The sequence below is a fragment of the Falco naumanni genome, chromosome 9, assembly GCF_017639655.2.
Source record: "Falco naumanni isolate bFalNau1 chromosome 9, bFalNau1.pat, whole genome shotgun sequence".
Lineage (NCBI taxonomy): Eukaryota > Metazoa > Chordata > Aves > Falconiformes > Falconidae > Falco > Falco naumanni.
The window spans coordinates 30416399-30436092 of NC_054062.1; the positions used below are offsets into that span (position 1 = coordinate 30416399).

The 19694-nt window shown below is 48.6% G+C and overlaps 1 protein-coding gene across 1 annotated transcript; it reads left to right on the forward strand.

Moving 5' to 3' along the window:
- The first annotated feature begins 24 nt into the window (after window positions 1-24).
- Window positions 25-19673, forward strand: ERLIN1 (ER lipid raft associated 1). The gene is given in 13 exon segments (XM_040607256.1): window positions 25-72; window positions 509-632; window positions 1865-1946; window positions 2485-2531; window positions 8349-8410; window positions 9312-9437; window positions 10557-10630; window positions 13418-13476; window positions 14501-14592; window positions 15131-15220; window positions 15543-15622; window positions 15815-15958; window positions 15960-19673. Coding segments are annotated over 12 exon segments (1092 nt in total). The 5' UTR covers window positions 25-72; window positions 509-519; the 3' UTR covers window positions 16083-19673.
- Window positions 19674-19694: the final 21 nt, after the last annotated feature.

Below are 19694 nucleotides of genomic sequence, written 5' to 3' on the forward strand. Positions count from 1 at the left end.
TGGGGGGCGGCGCGCGTGCGCGGCGGGGCGGGAGCGGGGCCTCGGCCGCACGTGGGCGCGCGGCGGCGGCAGGTGAGGGGCGCGCGGCGGCGGGCGGGGCCGGGCCGGGCCGCGCCGCGAGCGAGAGCGGCGGCGGGACCCCGGGCCGCGGTCCCCGGGGCGGCGTGGGGGGTCCGGCCGCGGGCCGCCACCGCCCGGGCAGCGGCCTGAGGGGCGGGGGCAGCCCCGGTGCAGCGCGTGTGCCCGCGCCCTCCCCTCCGGCGCCGGGGGTCGCGTCAGCCGGAGCTCGCCGCCGCGGTAATACCGTGCCGCGGTAACGCAGCCCGGCGTGGAGGCGGCGCCGCCCCGCTGCGGAGTCGGGTCCGCTGGGCGCCTCGGGGACGTTCCCTGACTCGGAGGCCGAGGGGCCGCGGCGGGGGGAGGCCGCGGAGACCTGGGTGCGGGTGGCGGGTGCCGGCGCCCCGTGACCCGGCGGGTGCCGCGGGCGATGACGGTCCGTGTCCCGCAGGTGATGCGAGGATGACCATGGCCCAGGCGGGAGCCGTAGTTGCAGCTGCCACGGGACTCCTCGTCTTCTTCCTGTACTCCTCCATCCACAGGGTCGAGGAGGGGCACCTGGCCGTGTACTACAGGTACTGTTCCCTGCCGGCGCCTTCGCGGCTCCCGTGGCGTTCCCTGGGTTTCGCTCTAAGCCGGGCCCCATCCCTAGCCCCGGAGTGCCTCGGGAGGTGGCTGCTCTCCCGTGCTTCCCTCCGCGTTTTGCCCACAGGTGGGCACAGGCCCTGTTGTTTCTGCTCTCGCACCAGAAACGGCGTGGGCCTGGCCAGCCTGGCTCCGGGCAGAGCTGTTACACGCTTTGGTCTTTGTGAATGCTCAGCTACTCCTCCTCCCTCCCCTTCCTCCCTTTTTGTGGGTCACAGTTTAGATTTGGAAGCTTAGAGGACCAAAGCTCTTGGTCCGTCCACTCTTGTCGTGTTTGTTGATCTCTCCCTCTTACCTTGAGGGCTGTTACCTCTGTCCCAGGACTGGCAGTGCCTGCTTCGTTGTTGCTTTGAAGTGAGTCTTCTCCTGGGCTCGGGGCTCAGAGCTGCGCTGAGTAGCGTCTGTAGAGCAACTCACTGTCAGTCCACAGCAGTGAGTAGTCACAGTCATTAAATACCTCTTGACTAAATTTTGCTTCAGATTTCAATAAAGGGATAGAGCAGTTCAACACCAGCCTTTCTGTGATATTTTTCCCTTTCTGTTATATTTCTGTCTTGTCTTTTCTATCCTTTGCACTCACCACCAGTTTCCTCTGTGCTGCTCTTTCCTTTAATTACAAGCGTGTTGAACAGCACGGGCCCTTGAAGGGCGCTGCAGGAGACCTTACTGCATGCCAAGGATCAATCGCTTAGAGCTGTCCTCTGTCTCCTGTCTTTTAACCCCCTGCCATTCCCCATAAGAGACTGCAGGTTTCCTTTGTGCTTTGCCTAAGGGACTGTGCCAAATGCCTTGTGGAAATTCAAGCTAGCAGTTTCACATCAACTGCTGGATTTTTTCCATGGTTACCAGTGAACTATTTAGAGAGGAAAATCTGTGGTCTTGAAGCTCTTTGCTAAATTCTTCCATCATTGCAACATTGTGATATCTGCCTTCTCTAAGTGTTAATAATCAAATGATTGTTGAGTTGCAGCAGGCAAGTATGGTACTCAGTCAGCCCTTTTGTAGGGGAGTTGGTGGTAAATTTGGTGCAGATGAATAATGTAATGTGCACTGCCATAGCTGTGACCCCTGGAAGTTTGAACATACTTGCTTGCTCTCAAAGCCAGCACTTACTGTTTTCCAGTTGCTTGAGCCTTTTCCCCATGTCTCTCTCTTTCTGTAGGGGTGGTGCATTGTTAACTAGTCCGAGCGGACCAGGCTACCACATCATGCTCCCGTTCATTACCACGTTCAAATCTGTGCAGGTTAGTACCTTCTCATCTTGGAAGAGGCTGAGTGGAAGCAGATGTTGGTAGGGATATTGCTGGATGGGAGTGACTCAGGCAAGGCATTTGCAGAGGGGCTCAGAGATGTGATAGTCAGAGTAGCAGCTCCTAGGAAGTCTTTGGTTCCCTCTGTCTTGGGTGCCAGGCCCAGCTGTGTGCTGAGACTTGTCCTTTTGGTGGAATCTCCGCAACATGCATGTGTGTCGGTAGGGGTAGGAGATGTCTTGCTCTGGGAGGACAGTCTGTGTCTGTGGCCCTAGCTGTTTCCTAGGAGAGCTGCAGGTCTTAGTGCTGCAGGAGCTGAGAGCAGAGAAGTGAGCGCAGCTGCCTTTCGACCTCCCAAAAGGCAGTTGAAAAGAAGTCTGCTATCTGCCCATACCTGCACAAGTCGGGAGGGAGGCAGAGGGCATGTTTTTGGCTCCGTGTTCCCTTGTAACGGTTGTGAGTCTTGGCACAGCATGATCTTCCTTGGAGAATGGGAGTTGTTTTGTGAGCAGTGGTTGTCTTCTTATTTCAGACGACGTTGCAGACTGATGAAGTGAAAAATGTGCCTTGTGGGACAAGGTATGTTTTTCCTTTATATTTCTTCTGGTGATGCGTAGAGGCACTCTTATTGTGTAGTTTGCCGCTAGTCATTTACAGTGCTGTGACACAGAGGCTGAAAAGTAAAGACACATGCCCTAAAATAAGTCCCAAACGTAAGTGTATACGTCATACTTAGAAATACAAGAGCAGGAGGTATGGGGAGGAGCGCTCTTGCTTTTGCTGACATTGATGTTCAGAGGGTATTTGCATTTATAGTGATGTTCTCTTGATTTTTCTTGGTTCCTTCCCTCCATTACTCTGATAGTCCATTGCTTGTGCTTTGATCTGCCCTCTGCTTTGCGGTATTTCTGGTCTGAATCTCATGGCGAATAAAAGTGCTCAGCTCAGCAGTGGGCAAAAGTAAATGGTGAATGGGAATCCTGATGGGAGATGGTTCGTTTTGAAAACAACTCGAGAAAATCAGTCTTCTGGAATCATTTGAGCATTTTTGGAATTGACATTTCACTTGATGTAAAGAGAGAGTGAGAAAGAATAAAGAATCCTATGCATGGGTGGCACCTCCCTGCTTCATAATTAAGCTGATTATTTTGTCAGCACAGATCTGTATAGTTTTAACAAGCAGAGTGGTAACAGGAGAGGGCTAGCTCAGCTGGGTTGCAGATCCTGTTGTGTTGGTTCATTCACAAGATAAAGTGATGACCAAATTGTTTCTTCAGGATAAAAACAAAAGTGGTGATTCTTCTTGTATTCTAGCTTTAGGGTAATCAACAATATTTCTGTTTAAAAAAATAATTCAGTATGACTTGAATGACGACACATAACGACCACATTGAAATTAAAAGTTGAACATTAGTGGCAGCATTAATAAAGCAGAGTTAATTTTGATCGGGTTTAGCCCTTATTGAAATGAGTTCTTGGAATTATTCCTATAGTATCAGACATCACTTGAGCTTAAATATTAACATAAAGTTCTCGTGGGCCCTGGCTGGTTTTAGTTTTGGATCTCTAATCTCTTTCAGGAGTATCTGTAGATAATGCTAGTGTTCAGTGCTGCAGCCAGGGCTTTGGGGTCAGGTAAAGCTTTTAGATCAAGTGAAAAATAATTGCAGGAAGGAGGAGTAAGACTTATGTTCTATATCCATGTCTTTTAAATGGCACAGTTTTTGTGCCACAGCAGAGTTTTAGTGATGTGTTTAGTGGCAACTTTTAGCTCATAAACAGCATAAATAGGAGTAATACTTTACATGCTGGACATTGTAAATCAGCATCACATCTCTGGGCCAGGAATGGTGTCCTGCTGTCCTGCAGGCCTTCTCAACAGACCAAGAAAAGCTTTCTGCTGAAGCTTAACCATGTTAGATGTGCTAACATAGTCAAAATTTAACTGTGCTGCTTTGACCCTGCTTGAGCAGAGAGGTTGAACAAGATGACCTCCAGAAGTCCCTGCCAGCCTCAACTATTCTGTGCGTCTGTGATTTCGGAGCTAAATATTCTGTTTAATTCTGTATTTTTAGTTCATTAAATTCCTGTTACATTTCAGCATTGCAGGATTCAGTTGTGCAATACAGGTGGTTGTGAAGTTACAGGTAATAAACATGCTTTAAAACACCAGACAGCTGGTGAAGCAGTTCTTGGTTAATAATTGAGTACACTTCAGACCAAAGGTCCCAGTAGCCCTTTCCGTTTTTAAGGTGTTAACTGCAGGAGCCTTGAAATTTGCTACATTTGGAATCAAAGTCTGTAGCTGCTCCATGCCAAAGCTTTGAATCCACATTTCCATAATAAAACATTAGCTTTTAAATAACAAATGAATCAACTGAAATTTCACTATCCCAGTTCAGAGTTCATTACAACAATAGGTCCTAAAGAGTTTAAATTTCCTTAATTGATTATTAAACTATCAGATTTTAAAGGCTGGGTTTCTCTTCCACCATATTCATATTCCTGTTCCCTGTATCCTCATCCACATTACGAAGCTTCTGAAGGTTGTGTGGGTGTCCTATCCCCAATTTCTGCCTTACCTGTCCCATTTATAATTGACAGTGTTAAGTGAATACATTAAATGCAGATTTTAAAATACTTTGGGACCAGATGACTGATTTTCATAAAACAGCTGTCACCTCAAAGACAAAAACCATTTAATTACAACAGGTGGAATATGTATCTGCTCAGGGCTGTGGATTGTCTCTGGTGTCCGAGGTACCTGGCTTTCCCCAACAACAAAATGTGCACACAGTTCCTCAGAAAGTTCAGCAGTTTCCTCATGGCAGGTCTGCTGATCTCTAAAAAGTGATGGAAAATCAGTCTGATAAACTAGTTTTAGAATAGCAAAGTATTCCAAAGGACTGACGAAGAATTAATTGAGAATGAATATACTCACAGGTATGTTAATTGTGGAATGCTATAAATAGGTTGAAAATAGTGTTGTGCAGATAATGCATGAGATAATTATGTAAGTGGCATTTTTCTTTCAAACTTAGCTGGAAGGAATTGTGCTAAATATTGTGCAGATTTTTACAATGCCAAGAAACAGTAAATAGCCAGGATGCCAAGCAATAGTACTGATCAAGCATTAGATGTTTATTTGCAAAGGTGCGAGAATCATCTTGTGCTTCTGCTGCAGATGGTTGGCAGGAATGGAAACAGAGCACTGGAGGAATGCTGTTCTCGGACAGATACCTGTTTGTTAGCCAGTTATGTGGAAAAAAGTCATGAATATTGCAACTGGATATATTGCATTAATCCCTGTATCTCTGTAGACCAGATCTGACCTTTAAGCCAAATTTTTACATGCTCTGATTGCCTAACCTGGTCTGGTCTTGTTTGTGCTCAGCTCTAGCAATGTGTTAAGCCTTTGCCTTTTTTTACGGCCCCTTTTTTATGGCAACATTCTTCATTTTTTCCCCTTGTCTTCTGTCCTGGCCTAAGCTAAAATCCTGAAATGTATGAAGCTTTTAAAGGTCTACTGAAATGCCTGCTAGTGTATGTTAGTCTCCTGTAGCATTCCCCGTACACTTTCACTGTGTCCTGTAAAGTTAGGCAGCATTGCTTCCTAATCATGCTTAAACTTCTCCCAGGTACACATAGTCACCGTGTTATCCTCCTCTCAGACTTCCTATGGATTTCTTCTTGTTCCTCTCTCCCCAATCAAAGAGACTGCTCAACTCAGTGCTGCTCTGTCTGACCGGCACCATGAGCAGCTCTGCAGCGAGCACCTTCGTGGGTGTGAGTAGCCCTCACAGAGGCTGCAGACAGCAGCGTTACAAAGGCTGTGGCAACTGCGGTGGTGTGTTGCGCTGGAAATCTCCCTGTGCGAGTCACCCTGCCTTGCATCTGACAAGAAGCAGGCTCTGGCAAACAAGGATTTTTTGAGAACGGTAGTGATTTCTTGAAGTGGAAAGAGCATTGTCTGAGCCAGCATTTAAGCTGTAGATGCCAAAGGGCAAGGAAGACAGCTGTGGATGATGAGAGGATTTGTACAGTTGCAGGTCAACCAGGTATGTTAATCAGTCCGAATCAGTGCATGGTCCTCTGCCAGAGCAGGCGTCCCGAAACTGCCCAGGCTGCTGTCTCCTGCACCCCAGGAATTACTAACATCTTCTGGACCAGGCTGTTTGAGAGGAGGTTTTGTCTGAGGTGCTCGCTTTAACATCAGCGTTACAGTTCAGTTTGGCTCCTGTGTTTACAATGGCATGGTCAAGAGCTATCCCCACTGCACAATATGAAGGGATGATGGGTCCAGCAGCTGGGTGGATGGATGGAAAACACAGTGGAAGTTCTTTGTAGGCTTTGTTTAACGTTAAGCCCTCAGTGGGGAAATAGGTGGCCAGCATGTTTGGGCTCTTGAGTACCTGTTTCCTCTAAGTCATTGTCTGACCAGCAGCAGGACTGATAGAATTCATTTGTGCCCCGTGCTGATTGAGATCCTTGGCAGGGTTGCTGTAGGCAGTGTTGGTTGAGTCAGACAGGCAGCAAGCAGTCCTCTCTGGTCTGAGGTGCCAGCCTTTCTTGCGCATGAGGTGGTAAAGGGCTGTGAATGAGTCCTGCGTAGGAGGCAGATTGTCTCAGGTGCTCTCTTTGTCCTTTTAAGATCCTTGTAAAATTTAAGTGTGAAGGACCCCAGCATAAAGATGTGCAGTGGAGGAGATTCTGGTGGAAGAAGCCCACGCACTCTGCTTTGGTTCCTCACTGGGATATCTAGAGATACCCCAAGATGGTAGCTGGGTTTCCCTGCCCTGCTGGAGATGTCATAAGGTGACTAGAACAAATCAGGAGGATGAGAGCTGGTTCAGAAGATCTTGAGGAATGCTGTTGGACATTATTTCCAATAATAGCCATTTTATTTGATGTGGTGGGGCAGAGCACAGAACAGATGAGACGGAGAAAAACACATAACCCCGCACCATTATAACTGCTTGTGCAGCCTGACATACCTGTCAAGGATCCATAAGCCTGTCTTCTTTAAAAATAACAGTAATGGTTCTTGAGAGAGGGCCGGCAAGAATGACCATGACCTAAAGAGAAATCTGGAGTGGAAAAGAGATGAATACTCTTAATAGTAGTATCTCACTGGGAAATAAGTCTCTCTTTAAACCACCACTATCTTTTCTGCTGGCTTCTCCCTTCCAGCAGACAAGTTCAGTCCGTCACCAACTTTTTTAGCTCATAGCTTGCCATGAAGCAGGTAGATTTGCAGAGTGAACATAGGCTGTGCCTGGGAGAGCTTTTTTAAAGAGCACAGACACAGGCAGGTTCAGGTGATTTTTCTGCAGGCTTAGCTTTCATCTGCCTGAGATTAAGATCTGCAAAGTAAGAAACTGGGTTTGTCATGGGGGATACATTTGGAGTTCAAACATCACAGACACCAAGTTTGGAAATGTGGGAGGTCCACTTGTGGAGATTAGCTGTCTCTATAACCAGTTTCTGCTAAAGCTTCTCACTTGTGATTTGCTTTTGCCCCGGGAACAAAATTGCAAGAGTATCGTGCTTTATAAAAACACTCTTGAGAGATTTAAGAGCTGTTGAAAATTAAGGCTTTTTTCTTCACTGTAGTTTGTGGTTTTCTCTGGTGTCACAGGTACCTAGGGGTGGGCATGACCTGCTGAAAGCCACTTCAGTAAGAGCACAGGCTGGGATCAAGCCCTGCCTCTGATTCCCTCTTTTTTTTCTCTGCTAGTCCAGCAGTGCATGATTCCTTGGGGGTGAGATGTATGGAGCTTCTTGACAGTGCACATGCCTGGGCGTGTGTGCACAGTTGCAGTGTTACTGGAGAGCTGTTTGCGACATGACATTGAAGCAGGGAATGTAAACTAAAGTCTGTTACATGCTTTGTGTCTTCCTTTCTGACAGGGTTCTTGTCAAGTTCCTGCTGGAGTTGGTAAATGTGTGGACGTAAACTAAGGGCTTTTCTATTTATTTACTGCCTAGAAGAGCTGTGGTGCATCTGCAGTTTGTGTCTGCTCTGCTGCTTGCAGATGTCATCTGTTGTCCTTGTTGCCTTCCCTTCTTTATGGTGGACTCCCCCTTTCTGATAGTTGCAGCTACATTCCTGATCAAAAAACTTTTTCTTTTGCTGGCTAGGTAGAATACAAAGTGAAGTGAAAGTGCTTTGCAGACTTGCTGGAGCATGCTTTTGATTTATGGAGAGAGAAAGAGAGACCAGTCTGTACAGAGCTGGGATTTGCTGCCATCTAATTGCAAAATGTTCAAGTTAGAATTATTCTGGGAAAGTTTCGTAGCATTTAGTAAAAGAGGGATAAAGAAGACTTTGCTTTAAATATGGACCACTGTTAACAGTTGCAGTAACAATTCCTGAATTCTCTTTTTCACTTACAGTGGCGGTGTTATGATCTACATTGATCGAATAGAAGTTGTGAATAAATTGGCACCGTATGCAGGTATTTCCTGTCCTGTTTCAACAAGCAGTGCTGTGATAGTCTTCACTCATCCTGTAGCAGCTCTGTCTTCGTTTGCAAGACTTCCATTTTCTGTGTCTTGTTATTCCTATGTTTCCCAGTACTTAACACTGAGTTTCATGCATGTGTCTGCAAGCTTTTTGAAAAGCCACAGATTTGCAAAGATTAAGATAAATTCTAGGATTGCTTCTGCCCTGTACGTTTAGAAATGTGATAGGTGCTCGATCCTATTGCTTGCTGCTGAAGGGGAGACCACCTGTGTAACTAAACATACAGGACAGAGCCCCCAGGTGCTTGCCAGCTTAGTTCCTGGGAAAATTATAAAAGCAGAGCCTGTGTAGGAGCCTCTTACCTTCTTACTTCACCAGATTATTTCACCCATACAGCTCTTTTTTTCAGCAGCATAGCTTAATGCAAAACGCTAGTGTTACTGAGGCATTGAAGAGTGAATTCATGTCATAGTTTTGGGAATGATACTTGTTTTCACTTTAGAATAGTATCTGTTCCTATGCATGGAAGTCCTGGACAGGCTTTACGGTTTCATTTCTTTATGCAGATCATAAAACAGGACCGTGCAGTGTATCTTGTAATTACTCTGCTCTTTGAAGTCATATGTTCCCAGCAGCATTGGTGGAGGGATCTCTGCAGGTGTCTTCTCTGACCTTCCTCCCACTCACAGCAAGCTTCTGGCTAACAGCTGGGCAGAGCAGCTGTGGCTTTGTCCAGCCAAGTCCTGAAAATTCCCAAGGATGGAGATTTCCCGCCCGCCTGTCCCAGTGCTGCACTACTTTCCTAATGCTGTGAGCTGTTGTTTTGTGGTTGTGGCATTGCAGAAAGCAATACATGTCGGTGGTGACCTGTGATAATTTGCTTACTTCCTCAGTGTACGATATTGTGAGAAACTACACTGCAGACTACGATAAGACCTTGATCTTCAATAAAATTCATCATGAGCTGAATCAGTTCTGCAGTGCCCATACCCTGCAGGAAGTATACATTGAGCTTTTTGGTAAGTGGATGGCAGCTGGATGCACCCGCCAAAGGCTGTGTAATCTCCCTGTTCTGTAGAATATGTTACAGCAGGCTCCTGTGAGCAAACAGCTGCTGGGCTGGAGTTGCAGTCTAGAATCCACCTCCCTATATATCCATGTGCCACTTCCCGTGTAACTTTAATGATTCAGATTTCTTTGCCTTTCCACATCTGCATGTGGGAATTTGATTTCAGTCCTTTTCCATTTAGGACTGAGTTCTGGATGCACAGAGTAGCCACTGTGCTCTTGTGTGAGCAGTTGTGCCCATTGCCTTCACTATGATGATGGTTTTGTCTTGTCTACTTCTGCTTTTAGGCCCCTGTTCTGTCATTCAATTGACATTTTTATTTTAAAAGCTTCCTTCTGGCTGTTCTTAGCAAGTGAGACCGGAAGGGATGTGCTCTCAGTTCATTGCAATGCTCTAGTGTTTTCACAAGGGAATAGCAGTGGTTCAGGAACGAGCAAATCTGCTTCTTGGAACCTACCTGTAGCAGCAAAGACATAACAGCATCCTGTTCCTTCTTGAGTGGCAGAGCAGGAAGGTAAAAGGTTGTCAGAGACTGTACATCTTTGAATGTTGTACTCAAACTTGCCAAATACCTGTGGTCGGGAGTTTCCTGGTAGTACCTGCAGCTTAATCTGTTCATAACTGGCCATTTCTGTGGAAAGATCTTCCTGGAGCTTGGAAGTGGCAAAATGCATTTTTTCAGTAGCCAGGTACTGGATCCTGCAGGTCACTTAAGGCAGAGCTTGATGCTGTCAGCAGGGCTGGTGTGACTCCAGCTGGGAAGGGACTTCCACCACCGGCTCTGGGTGCTTTCTCTTGCTGAGACGCTGAAAGCGTTTGCCCTTAGCTCAGATACCATGAGCTCATCAATAGCTGAAACTTTCTAGAGACACTAGTGTGTGGCTCTCCTTTCAGGAACATTTTCCAGGGGGTATAGGAAGGGAAACAAGGTACTAAATGATCTCAAAAAGCATCTTTATCTTACACCATAGAGACACCTGCTTTTCAAGGCCAGCTGACACTCTGCCACATAAGCTGTTGGAGAAAAGACGATAAGCTAAGCAGTCTCTCTCTTGTCCTCCAAACACAGATCAGATAGATGAGAATCTGAAGTTGGCCCTCCAGAAGGACCTCAATGTCATGGCACCAGGTCTCACTATCCAGGTAGGTTCATTCTCTAACAAAAATTATTCTTTTTTTTCCACCTCTAATTTGCTTACCTTTCACCAGATTGATGAGGTTTTCTTGCTTCCATTTTCCACATAATGTGAAATAGTTGAACCTTGAGTTGACTTTTGTCAGGTGAAGACTGTCCAAATGACAGTGACTGGATGAACAAGTTGCTCCTGACTGAGCTGGAAAGCAAAAAGGAAACTCACAAAAGGTGGAGTAGGGATCAGTGAGCTGGGAGTGCAGGGGCAGAGTTAAGAAAACCAAAGCTCAGCTAGGCATGGACCTAATGATGGCAGTGTAGGGCAATACACAGGGCTTCTGAGGTGCATCCACAGCAAGAGGAAGGCCAAGGAAGCTGTGGAGCAGGGTCACATAGTGACCAAGGATGTGGAAAAGACTGAAGTACCCAACACCTTTGACTTCTTTCTGCCAAGATCTGCCCTTGGGCCTCCCTGTTCCTTACCCTAGCAGCAGAGTCTGCAGAAGCAAAGCATTACCCACAGTAGAGGACAACTGAGCAGATCCACACAGAAGTCTGAAACCAGGTAGGGTGCATCCCAGGGTGCTGAGTTGCTGGCCCATACCATTGTGAAGCCACTCTCTTATCTTTGAAAGATGACAGTGGTCAAAGGAGGTCCCTAATAACTGGAAATAGGCAAATGTCACCCCCGAATTTAAGGAGGAGGGTCAACAGGAGGGAAGAAGTCCCGTACCGTCAGCCTGTTCCCATTCTCTGCAGTGTTTACATTGCCATTTCAGTGGCTTTCAGCTGCACTCTCCACTTTCTTGGTAGCCCTTTTATGGGGTTCCCCACGCTGGGTGCAGTATCCAGATGCAGCCTCCTTGGTGCCAAGTAGAGGGGCATAAAAAATGCCTTCAGGCTGCTGCTGAGCTTTTGCCAGTGCAGCTCAGCGTGGAGCTGGATTTCATGGCCACAGGGAAAAGATGCTGTCATATAGTCAGCTTGCGTTTTGATTCCTTCATGCTCTTTTTTGCAAAGCTGTTGCACAGCCGATTAGTCCCAGTGTGTCCCAATGTTAACATTTGATTGTTAACAATATCGACAGTGCACAGTAGCGTTTCCATCTACTAGATTTAAGTAGGTGATTGAGCCATTAAATAGATTGAGCCATTGGCTTGAACAAGATGAAGCTAATGGAGATTTTCAGACCTGGCAGCATTCCTGATTACAGAGGAATCTTTGTCAGTGTTGGAGAAATGGCACTTCTCAAAACTAATCTTTGTTTTGGTGCGGGGGGTATTATGGAGGTAGAAAGAATATCCTCCTGTGCGCTCTGCAGTGGCTGGTGAGGTGAGCTTTCTGTATGCAGTACCTTTGTGGGGAGTTGGAGAGGCCTAGCTCCTAGTGGCAGCTTAGAAAATCCTTTCACTGAAGGATATTCTGGTCTAACATCCCAGTGTTGAGTTGAGATTCAGCCTGGAGAAGAGGAGGCTCCAAGGGACACCTTATTGCAGCCTTCCAGTATATAAAGAGGGTTTATAAAAAAGGTGGAGAAAGACTTTTTAGCAAGGCCTGTAGTGAGAGGACAGGGGACAATGGTTTTAAACTGGAAGAGGGTAGGTTTAGATTGGATAAAGAGAGAAATGTTGTACAATAAGGGTGGTGAGGCACTGGCACAGGTTGCCCAGAGAAGTCGCGGATGCCCCATCCCTGGAAGTGTTAAAGGCCAGACTGGACAGGGCTTTGAGCAACCTGCCCATAGCAGGAGGTTTTTGGACTGGATGATCTTGGAAGGTCCCTTCCAACCCAAACGAGTGTCTTGCTTTAATGATAGGTTGGCTTCTTCTGCCCAGGCATGGTGTTTGCAAGGACCGGGGTGCCTGTCACATTGAAACAACTTTTCTGTGTGTACAAAGACTTGCTTGGATGTTTCCATACCCCATTCGCCTCTGTGGAAGCCCCTTAGTTCTTTGCAGGCTTACTGACCCCAGAGAGAAGCAGCAGGTTTGGCACTAGATCTACAGTGAAGGTGGAGCAGGAGGGTTGTGAAGCAATTGTACAGCTGTGGACTGTCAATCTGCATCTCCCAAAGCTCAGTAATGAGGCACACAGCATGCCAGTTGAACAGCAGTAGCTCCTGGTCCTGCTTCTGGAGGTGTTGCCCCTCATATTTCAGAGAGAGTCCTCCACAGAGCAGCTTAGCAGTTGTCTCTGGCATGTACCAGTGTTGTGTCAGTATCGCCATGCACGTAACTCTTGGTGATCCACAGTTGCCAACAAGAGCAGCCACCCATGCCCTGCTGCTCTCCCCTGTCTTCACCACTATGTCTTTCATTGCATGTCACTTTTGCAAGCTTTTCCCCTGGGAAATCCGCTCCTGAGCTCGTAGCCTGTCTCTGTTTTGCAAGTCTTACTCCTGCAATTTGATTTCATTGCGTTTGTGAGCCCCTTTGTCAAGCAGTACTTTGGGAAGTGTTGTCTGGTGATGTTCAAAGAGTCTTTGCAATGGAGAACTAAGCTGCTTCTAACCAAGGTGGTGGACCTCTTTAGCAGTTTACTGCATGGGCCTTAATTGATCACTTAGGTGCCATAAAAGGTACAAAGATGGGAAATACAAATGTAAGGCACCTCTGTGAGAGCAGCTGTGCTCAGCTGTGTTGTACAAGAGGATTGTGAACCTTTATGTGTGGTCTTGGATCAATGTGGAGATGTCTAGAGTAGTACAGCCTGGTTTTGCAAAGACATTTCTTAGTTACACAGCTTGCATCAAAATGTTTAAATTAAAGTGCACTCACTTTTTTTTTTCTTATCCATAGGCCGTGCGTGTTACAAAACCCAAAATCCCAGAAGCCATTCGAAGAAATTTTGAGCTAATGTGAGTAGCTGTACATGAAATCGTATGAATTGGTTTTGAGCATCCAGAATAGGCATAATGCTATTAGAAAGCTCTTAACCTGATGCTTGGAAGGTGAAAGGTGAGCTCTAGTCAGCGTGTGCTTGGCTAGGTGCATTTGTGCATTCTGTTTATCCATTTCCATAGCTCTTTCACCTTGAAGCTGTTCAGCCCTTCACAAAGACAGCTGCTCAGTCCGTATCAAGGCTGTGTTCTTACTCCCTAATGTAGAGAGGACACTGGTGTGCTATAGAGGACCTGTTAGAAGACTCAGGAACTCAATTCAGGGCTCAGGGGTCTTGATGTCTCATCCATAAGCTCCTCTCTGGCAGACTTGCAGAATTGTATGTCTGTTGTGTACCCATGGAGATCTCCTGTTCAAGTCCTTTCCCAAAACAGGGCCAGTGCCACAGCTGCAGCAGGTCACTGGGGGATGTGTCCAGCCAAGTCGGGGCATCCCTGGGGATGGGGATCCACAACTGCTCAGGCTCCATCCTAGGGTCACCCCACTTGCACGAGAACAGGCTGTTTCCTTCGGCCCAGCTGGGTTTTCCCATGCCATAGCTGGTGCTGTTGCCTCTGGGGCTCTCGCTGTGTCCCTCTGAGCAGGGTCTGACCCTGGTGTCTCCAGTACCCGTTTGGGCAGGCGGAGATGCTGTTGGATCCCCGTTTGCCTCCTCGTCTCCAGCTGAGTAAGCCCAGCTCCCTCGGCCTCTTGGCACACCCTGGCCTGCGCTGGACTCACTCGACATCCCAAGGGCCTCAAACTGTATATAGCATCCAGGGGTGGCCTCGCCAGCGCCAAAGAGAGAGGGAGAATAACCCCTTCCTTTAACTCGCTGGCTATGCATGTGCACATAGAGCTGCAAACAGAACTAGTCCTCATGGCTGTGAGGACATGGTGCTGGCAACTGATCGGCTTCTTGTGCCTCTAGCGTTTCATGCCTTGGTTTGCAGAGCTGCTCCCCGGCTCCATTTCCCTGTGATAACGTTTCTCACCCTGCAGGGAGGCTGAGAAGACTAAGCTGCTGATTGCAGCCCAGAAGCAGAAAGTGGTAGAGAAGGAGGCAGAGACAGACCGGAAGAAAGCACTCATTGGTATGTCACCAGCTGGGAGTGCTAGCAGATGGGGGGCCAGACTGACTTTCTATTCCTACATTCCCTAATAAGCTGGGGTAGGATGTTGTCTTCCATTGCTGACAGCTCCCTGAAGGAGGCAGGGCCAGGCTGCACCGACAGTCATTTAGAAAGTGTGAGTGTTTGTGCTGCAGTGTCTATGTCCCGTCTCCCTCCCCGCAGCAGTGAACACCTCTGTCCGTCAGCGGGGCTCCTGCTGCGGCAGGCCAAGAGGTAACAGCCCTGCCAGAAAAACTACCTGGGCTTGAAGTTAGATGTCCCTGTGCCAGGGGGACTTAACACTTGTAAAAGGGATGTCATCCAGTGCAACTCTAAAAACATCAGCACTGTGTTTTCTTTCTGTAACTGTATCACTTAGATACAAACGGGCACTGTAGGGTCCAAGCAGAAAGGGGTAGGCAGCAGAGAGCAAACTACTTGTGTGGCAGATTCTGCAACCAGGTGCTGATGCTCAAGCCCTGAGGAGTGAGTATCTGAGCTGAGTCTGTTGTGATTGCAGAGGCAGAGAAGGCTGCTCAGGTGGCCAGGATTCACTATCAACAGAAGATTATGGAGAAGGAAACAGAGAAGCGAATTTCTGAGATTGAAGGTAACCGTGCTGCTGGGGTCATCTTCTAGCTAAGGGTGGTGGCAGACAGAAGAACCTCAGGACTGGGCTCATAGGCATTGCTGTCCTGCAAAAACAATAAAAAGTGCAGTAGCACAAGGTTATGCACTGGGGTCATTTCTCCCCTTTGTAGGTACCACTCCAGCAAGCCAGCAGTGCAGGTACACAGCCAGCCGGGCTGTGCCATGGGCACACCTGGGACAGCTCAGCTTTTCCCCAGGGGACGAAGGCTCAGGTGCTCGATCTAGTGACTGTTCACTTGCTAATTCTTCTTTTCCTGTCTGTCCTCTGTTGCTGTGTTAAGATGCTGCGTTCCTAGCAAGAGAGAAAGCAAAAGCTGATGCAGAGTACTATACTGCTCAGAAGCTGGCTGATTCCAACAAGGTGAGCACTTGAGAGCTGGTCAGAAGAAGACTTGCTCACTCTTTTCCTCTGCACAGGAGATTAGGTTCAGGTGGGCAGCACTGGAAAAACACATAACAGCCCACATCCCAGGAAGCAGCTGCCTGAGATGAAATCTGATGATGTGGTGCCCAGAAAGTTGTCTCTTACAGTCTCTGGTTTCTCTTTTTGTAGCTGAAACTTACTCCTGAGTATCTGGAACTAATGAAATATCAAGCAATAGCTGCGAACAGCAAGCTGTATTTTGGTGACCGCATCCCCAACGTGTTTCTGGATTCCTGTGCCTTCCAACAAGCCAATGTGAGGACTGCCCAAGAAACCAGCCTTCCCTCACAGGAGGCCCCAGAGACCTCTGGAGAAAGCCACCTCAGAGCGAAGGAAAGCACTGGCTGACAGAGATAGAAGGCTAGCCGGTACAGCTCAACAGCTAGCCCAGCTGTGAATGGGGATGGTGCCCTGTGCTGGTGGGGCGGATGCAGCGCGTGTTGGACACCTTGTATATAGGTGGCAGTTGGGTTGATTTTCTTCTAGCAACACATTGCAAGTGCTCTGCTCTTCCATTTCTTCCCCTATTAAACTGGTGCTTCCAAATGAGGGATAATCCTGTACTAACATACCTATACTGGAATATTAAAAGACAGACACCAGGAAAGCCTTCCGCAGCAGGTGCAGTTATTTAGCAAGCATTACTCTGGAGCTAGGAGATGTAGCTTTGAGTGCTATGTTGCTGCACACTGGCCATTCCCCAGTGCTCCTCACTAAGGCTGAGCAAGGAGGTTTCCTTCGTCCTGCCGATGAAGCTTTGCTTTGTGGACTCTGAAACATGTTTCTACCAACACTATCTTAACTCTCCTCAAGGACTCCAGTGGAGTGGGCTCTCCTTGTCAAGCAGAGGCTGTGTGTTCCTCCTCAGGGCAAGGAGTGGTTTGGTTTGGAATACGTTATTTGAATAGGATCTGCATAGCCATTATCTTCTTTCCTGTAGGCAGTGGCACTAGATAACAACCTGGAGCAAGCAATTTCTAATGGGCTTTTATAACTCCCCCTCTCCAAGCAAAAGCTAGCTGCCTGTGACTGACTGTAGTATGTTTCAGCTGGGTGGCTGGATCTCGCCTTGCATCCTAAACTAGATTTCAGAGTGCATGGAGCACCTCCGAGCAGACAGTTGGGAACAGAGCTGGGAAATCTTTGCTCAGACCCCAGCCTCCCTGTAGGTCTTTTCACCAGGGAAAGGGGGCTGAAATTCCACTGCTCTGCCTTGCTGGCAAAGTGAAGGGGAAGAGAAGAGTGAAGGGACCCTGCTCTGTGGCAGGTGAGATGTTTGACAACTCGGCTGCGAAGCAGGTGAAGCATTGATGCTCCCCTGTGCAAAATCCACTGCCCCAAGGAGTGGGACCTTGTCTCGTGTCCTTGAACAGCCATGGTGGGGAATCTGTTGCTGGTCCTCTCATCAGTGGCCAGGCTTTGCTGCGTTGCGGGGCTCTTAACTCACAAATGGTGCTGGCAGGATGATCTGCTCTTCTGGTTTGCGTTGTAATATATCCAACCCCTGCTCCCTGTGTGCTGCTGCAGGGTGAGAAGTAGACATGCTCAGGGGGTGGGGGAAATCTGCTGGTACGACCTGCTTTCCTCTTTTCCTCTGTCCTCACCTTTGCCAGTAAGGACGTGATTGTTTCTAGGACCTGTTTCTCTTTGAGTTCTGTGATGATCCCAGATGATGGCTGGGGAAGCAACTGGCAGGTTGCTTGAGCTGGAATGCCATTCCCCAGCTGGTAGCACTCTCTGCCTCTGAACCCACCGTATTTTCAGAGACTGCCTCTCCTCCACCAGCCTGGGATATCTGTACGTCCATCCTGCTTTCCTGTCCCCTTGGGTGCGGCCACGTGCAGTGCCTGGCCCTGGCGCGGTTCACTGGGCAGGCTGGCTGGTGGTGACGCTCTGGGCACTCAGCTAGTTGGTGCTGGTGTTGAGATCTGTTGCTGGCACCATCTGCCGTGTTATGGCAAGGGGAGGAACATGCTTAGCTTTTGCCTTGGTGAAACGTTCAACCCAAAACAAATGGCCTGTGCTTCACCTCTGCTAATGATTTCCCCCGAGGAGTTGTGTGGGCTTCAGGCTTTCCAGTGCTGCTTTCCTGTCCTGTGAGGCTTGACATGGAGGATGGCGGTGTCTCTCCTCAAGGAAGTTTGGTAACGTACGGTGCCTTACGCTGTCTCAGCTCTTGCCCTGACTGCTGCCTCCATCTCTGGGGCAAAGCAGGGGTGTGCTGACCCTGCCTCTCCTGCTGCTGCTGCTGGCCAGCTGGGGTGATACATGAGTGGAGGACTTTGCAGCAGTTTCAGGTGGTCTTTCTTTCCTCCGTCTGTCTGCAAACTCCTAAGGCCCGGTTGGTGCTCTGCTCCAGGATAGCAGCTCCTCTTCAAACCCAGCCGTGGCAGGAGCCAGGGACCAGGACCCTGCCCCAGTGAGAGGCTAGCTGAAGGTGCTGAGCACCAATGCTAGCTTCAGGGTAGGTCATGCATGAGCCTTCTTGTGCTCTGAGGATGAGAGGAAGGGAACTGCTGTTGCCAGGAGGAGAGGTTTCTTGCTTTTGCTGTATATGCTTGGTGCACAGGGGTTGTGGCACAGCCACGTGCCTGGCAGATCCCATCCTGGGGAGTACTAAGCTGAGCTTTTGCATGGGGAAACTTGTGTCATCGCTTGCTAGAGGCTTGGGCAAACGGTGCCCTTCTGGCAAAGGGCAGCCTTCAAAGGATGCTGGTGGGCAGAGGAGCAGGAAGGATGTCTGCATGTTGTGCTGGAAGGCAGCTCAGCCATCAGGCAAGGCAGAGCTGAAACATGCGGCTGATGTAGTAGGAGAGGAGCAGGCAAGCGCAGCATTAGCCCCATTAGACCCTGCAGTCCCCTTCCAAGGGGAAGGGTACCGGGGCAGGGAGGGGATGGCAGTGTATTTCATAGCTGTGGTGTTTGAAATGTCTCCTGGCAGTACTGTTTGACTTGCAAGGTCCCCCTTCTCCTGTGGGAAGGGCTTTGAGCCAGTGGAGTCGCATCTCTTTGACTTTCCATCTGTTTGGTGTTGCCAGCGTGCAGCAGGCACTTTGCGGCAGAAACACAGCCTCTTCTCACCCAGCAGCAGCGACTTCGGTTGAATTTGGAGACAAAGGCAGGCTTTATAGAACAGAAGCACTCCTGGAGGGGATGTAGACTTGTCTCCTTGTGGCACTCACTGGGGTTGGGTACTACGCAGTGCTGGCATCAAAGGCTGGTTTGATGGCTGGAAGTGGGTAGGTTGGCTACCCATGCTGGCTACCCATGCTACCAATGCTGGCTGGACAGGGTAGGTTCTGCCAGCCTGCAGATGTGAAGAAGCAAGGGCACAAGGGGAACCACTAGAAGCAATAACCAGGCAGCTCACAGCTTTCCTGCAGCGATCACAGTGAGATCCCCATGCAGGGAGCAGGAAGGCCTTCCAGGCCGGTAAAGGAAGGGCTGCTTCCGTGTGGACCTGAACCTTGCTGGGCCTCCTTGTGGCCACCCAGGTGGGTGCATGGCTTTGCCATTGGTGGCAGTCATTCTGGCTAAGTATCATCCCGCTGTGGCTGGGTATGCATCAGCCACCCTACACGTGTGGTCTGAGGGACACTGGGGGATGCTCCTGCAGTCTGAAGTCCTGCAGCAACACGTGTGTGATGCTCAGTGCCTTCTGCAAAAGCCTCTATCCCTCTCTGCTTCCGCAGCCACCTCTTCAGAAGCCTGAGTAGGTATGCAAGAGGAGGGAATCACCACAGCTCTGACACCCTTGTCTGGGCTTTGCTTCTCCGAGCTGGGAGCTGCAGAGCAGGAACATAGTTGCAACCAGGAACATGGGACGGAACTGGTTTTTCTCTGTTCAAAAGGCCTGTGTGGTCCCATGACTAAAGGGGTCTGCCACTGGATCTGCACCTTCTTTAAAGAAACATGATGCATTTGTTCAAGTTTACATGCACAGTGTTAAGTTCTTTTGATAAAGCAGAATAAAATTATTTTGTTACCATTGCCTTGGTGGTTTTATGTG